This window comes from Babylonia areolata, chromosome 27 (assembly GCF_041734735.1).
Source record: "Babylonia areolata isolate BAREFJ2019XMU chromosome 27, ASM4173473v1, whole genome shotgun sequence".
Taxonomy (NCBI): Eukaryota; Metazoa; Mollusca; class Gastropoda; order Neogastropoda; family Buccinidae; genus Babylonia; species Babylonia areolata.
In genome coordinates this window covers 19,740,627-19,745,516 of record NC_134902.1, presented here as the reverse complement: position 1 = coordinate 19,745,516, position 4,890 = coordinate 19,740,627, and the positions used below count along the sequence as shown (strand labels likewise).

At 55.8% G+C, this 4,890-nt stretch overlaps 1 protein-coding gene across 4 annotated transcripts in view; it reads right to left on the bottom strand.

Annotated features, from left to right (window-relative positions):
• Positions 1-510: 510 nt before the first annotated feature.
• The window catches only part of LOC143301473 (lactadherin-like), a 228,168-nt gene continuing 223,788 nt past the window's right edge, over positions 511-4,890 (bottom strand). For all 4 annotated transcript variants that reach the window (XM_076615783.1, XM_076615786.1, XM_076615785.1 and 1 more), the window contains 2 exons: positions 4,261-4,506; positions 511-1,101 (listed from right to left, as the gene is read on the bottom strand). In XM_076615783.1, coding sequence (XP_076471898.1) covers positions 815-1,101; positions 4,261-4,506 — 533 coding nt within the window. In that variant the 3' untranslated portion in view covers positions 511-814. The remainder of the gene's footprint in view (positions 1,102-4,260; positions 4,507-4,890) is intronic.

Here is a 4,890-nt window from a genome sequence, read left to right as displayed (position 1 = left end):
TCACTTGGGTTTTTGCACCTTTTCGCAGTGGTAACTCAGAACGTTTGTTCAGGAGCCATCCTTATCTCCACGAGGAAGGGAGGGGTGGGGAAACATGTCCAGTGAGGATGTCAGTCAGACCGATAGCGCGGGGAGTGTGTCACAGCGCTGGACTGCATCAGTTCACCTCAACACCCAGCAAGCCTGCTGTTGGACGTCGGTTATCCATACATGGGTTGTACAGTACCGTGCTTACATAAATATTATTACTTTACACGCTCAGGCAGTGATGGGATATTGATTTGAAAACAAAGTCACAGACATTCTGCTGTACAGGTTATTTATTTACACAGTTCGTCCACACGCGTCAACGATACCAGCCAGATGATGGTGATAATTGATAACAAGTCCACCGAAGGCAAAAAAAGACAACAACAACAAAAAAAAATTCCTGCAGGTTACAAGAAGGGAACGCCGCCCCCCCAACTCCCTCTACCCCCCCCCCCCCCACGACCCGCCCGGAACCCCGAATCCCCAATGAACAGTAAATCAGGACCTGTATGCAACTCTACAGCATCACCAACACACCACAACCTAAAAAGGAAGTATGAAAATCCGACTTTCGTCTTGTCTCTTCCACCACAAGAAAATGATAAAACCAAAAACAAAAACTCTGAAGAGTCCCTGCCGACCACTGCCCACAACAGGGGTGGGCTGAGGGACGTCTGGAGAAGATTGATAGATAGATGCCTCGATGACCGAACAGGCTCCACCCGGGGTACAGTGCAGCAGCGGTGGTGGTGGTGGTGGTGGTGTCAGCGGGCCAGGTCCAGGGCTAAGCGAAGACCTGCACCTCGCAGAGAACGGCGCCGAAGAGGCGGCTCCAGCCGACGTTGCGGCCCCAGGCTTCGATGAGCAGGTAGCGCCCCACGTGAGTCCGCACGCACTGCATGACGATCTTGGGCGCGAAGAGGGCGTTGTTGAGGCTGTTGATGTAGTTGCACATGTTGCCGCTGGCGTAGGACTCGTCGTGGTCGTCGTCCTTCTTCTGGACCTTGTCGTCCACGTAGACCACCAGCTGGTCCAGGTTGTTCATGTACTCCCGGAAAGAGGTGGCCTTCTCTGGAACCGTCACAATGCACAACACATACACCTTGTCAGTAATGACAATTATAACAACAGATAGTACTTATATGGCGCAAACGACGGGCACAATAGCCGAGTGGTTAAAGCGTTGGAGTTTCAATCTGAGAGTCCCGGGTTCGAATCTCGGTAACGCCGCCTGGTGTGGGTAAAGGGTGTTAATTTTTCCGATTTCCCAGGTTTAACATGTGCAGACCCCCACCCACCCCCTCCGCCCCCCTCGTGTGTACATGCAAGCAGAAGATCAAATACGCACGTTAAAGATCCTGTAATCTATGTCAGCGTTCAGCGGGTTATGGAAACCACCACACAGCACACACACCTACTCTTTACTACTACTACTACTACTACTGGTAGATTGTACTTATGTAGCGCAAACTCCCCATGTAATGGGCTCTAAGCGCCTTACAAGAAACAACACATATACAATTGTCCTTAATAACATAAATCTGCACATGAAAAAACAACAAAAGCACATTTTGGTGTATCTATGCACCAATACAACACTACAATTTGCAAGTATGAACAATCAAATACACACACACACACACACACACACACACACACACACACCCATCATCCCACCCAACCACCATCCCCAAACCCCACAAACATACATACACACACACACACACTCATACACCCACCTACCCATCCACCCCTCCACCCACCCACCCACTCCTACACCCACCCACCCACCCCTATACCCACCTACTCCTACCCCCATCCACTCCTACATCCACCCACCCACCCCTACACCGACCCACTTCTACACCCACTCACAAACACTCCTACACCCACCCACCCCTTCACCCACCCACCCACTCCTACACCCACCCACCCCTTCACCCAACCACTCCTTCACCCACCCACCCACTTCTACAACCGCCCACTCCTACACCCACCCACCCACTCCTACACCCACCCACCCCTTCATCCACCCACCCACTCCTTCCCCCATCCGTTCCTACACTCACTCACCCATCCATTCCTATACTATCCCATCCACCCACTCCTACACTAACCCACTCACCCACTCCAACACACACATCCCTTCACCCACCCATCCATTCCTGCACCTACGCACACCCCCCCCCCCCTCCGACCCACCCCTACACCCACCCACCCACTCCTACCCCCATCCACTCCTACATCCACCCACCCACCCCTACACCGACCCACTTCTACACCCACTCACAAACACTCCTACACCCACCCACCCCTTCACCCACCCACCCACTCCTACACCCACCCACCCCTTCACCCAACCACTCCTTCACCCACCCACCCACTTCTACAACCGCCCACTCCTACACCCACCCACCCACTCCTACACCCACCCACCCCTTCACCCACCCACCCACTCCTACACCTACCCACCCCTTCACCCACCTACCCACTCCTACACCCACCCACCCCTTCACCCACCCACCCACTCCTACACCCACCCACCCACCCCTACACCCACCCACCCACCCCTATACCCACCTACTCCTACCCCCATCCACTCCTACATCCACCCACCCATCCTTACACCGACCCACTCCTACACCCACCCACTCACCCCTTCACCCACCCACCCACCTCCTACAACCGCCCACTCCTACACCCACCCACCCCTTCACCCAACCACTCCTTCCCCCCATCCAATCCTACACTCACCCACCCATCCATTCCTATACTATCCCATCCACCCACTCCTACACTGACCCACCCACCCACTCCAACACACACATCCCTTCACCCACCCATCCATTCCTGCACCTACGCACACCCTCACCCCCCCCTCCCCAACCACCCCCTTCACCCACCCACTCCTACCCCCATCCACTCCTACATCCACCCACCCACCCCTACACCGTCCCACTCCTACACCCACTCACAAACACTCCTACACCCACCCACCCCTTCACCCACCCACCTACTCCTACAACCGCCCACTCCTACACCCACCCACCCCTTCACCCAACCACTCCTCCCCCATCCGTTCCTACACTCACCCATCCATTCCTATACTATCCCATCCACCCACTCCTACACTGACCCACCCACCCACTCCAACACACACATCCCTTCACCCACCCATCCACTCCTGCACCTACGTACACCCTCACCCCCCCCCTCCCCAACCACCCCTTCACCCACCCACCCCTACACCCACCCACTCCTACCCCCATCCACTCCTACATCCACCCATCCACCCCTACACCGTCCCACTCCTACACCCACTCACAAACACTCCTACACCCACCCACCCCTTCACCCACCCACCCACTCCTACAACCGCCCACTCCTACACCCATCCACCCCTTCACCCACCCACCCACTCCTACAACCTCCCACTCCTACACCCACCCACCCCTTCACCCAACCACTCCTTCCCCCATCCAATCCTACACTCACCCATCCCATCCATTCCTATACTATCCCATCCACCCACTCCTACACTAACCCACACACCCACTCCAACACACACATCCCTTCACCCACCCATCCATTACTGCACCTACGCACCCCCCCCCCCCCCGATCCACCCCTACACCCACCCACCCCATACACCCACCTACTCTTACCCCCTCCACTCCTTCACCCACCCACCCACCCCTACACCCACATACTCCTACCCCCATCCACTCCTACATCCACCCACCCACCCCTACACCCACATACTCCTACCCCCATCCACTCCTACACCCACCCACACACCCCTACACCCACATACTCCTACCCCCATCCACTCCTACATCCACCCACCCACCCCTACACCGACCCACCTACTGCTACAACCACCCATCCACTCCTACACCCACCCACCCCTTCACCCACCCACCTACTGCTACAACCGCCCATCCACTACTACACCCACCCACCCCTTCACCCACCCACCCACTCCTACACCCATCCACCCACTCCAATACACACATCCCTTCACCCACCCATCCACTCCTCCACCTACGCACACCATCACCCCCTCTCCCCACGCCACACACACACAACCACCTCCAACCACTTCTCCCCCCCCCCCCTACCCCCAACACACCCTCCCCCCCCCCCAACACACACACACACCACACCCCCACAACACCCCGATATTTCACACAAACAGAAAAACAACCACCCCCCAAAAACCCAACTCACCCTGCCCATCCCCTTGCCAGGTGTAGATGACGACGCCGGACACTTTGGTCTTCTGGCCCAGGTCCACGGTCCACAGCGGGTACTTGCCGTACAGGTTGTCCAGGATGGTGCAGCTCTGGAGGTTGAGGTCCAGGTTCCCGTCCACGGCCCTGTCCGCGTGGCCCTCGGGCAGCTTGTGGCGAATGTGGCGCTTGTACTGCGTCTTCTTGTTGATCCACGAGTCTTTCTTGAAGGCCAGGTTCTCGACTGTGTGTGGGTTGGGGATTGGGGGGAGTGTGTGGGTGGGAGAAAGAGACAGGGAAACACACACACACACACACACACACACACACACACACACATGCCACGTACGTGCACACACAGAGACGCACGCGCGCGCGCACACACACATACACACAGACACACACATTGAATTAAGAATCAAACGAATACAATCATGGAGGATTTAAGCAACACACGCATTGTTAAACGAACAGAAAACATTAAAAGTCAACTGTGCACAGACACACACACACACCCATGCACACACACACACACATACATACATACACACACACACACACATTCATACACACACATACATGCACACACAGGGTTGTCATCATTATCACAATCGCCATTATTACTGTT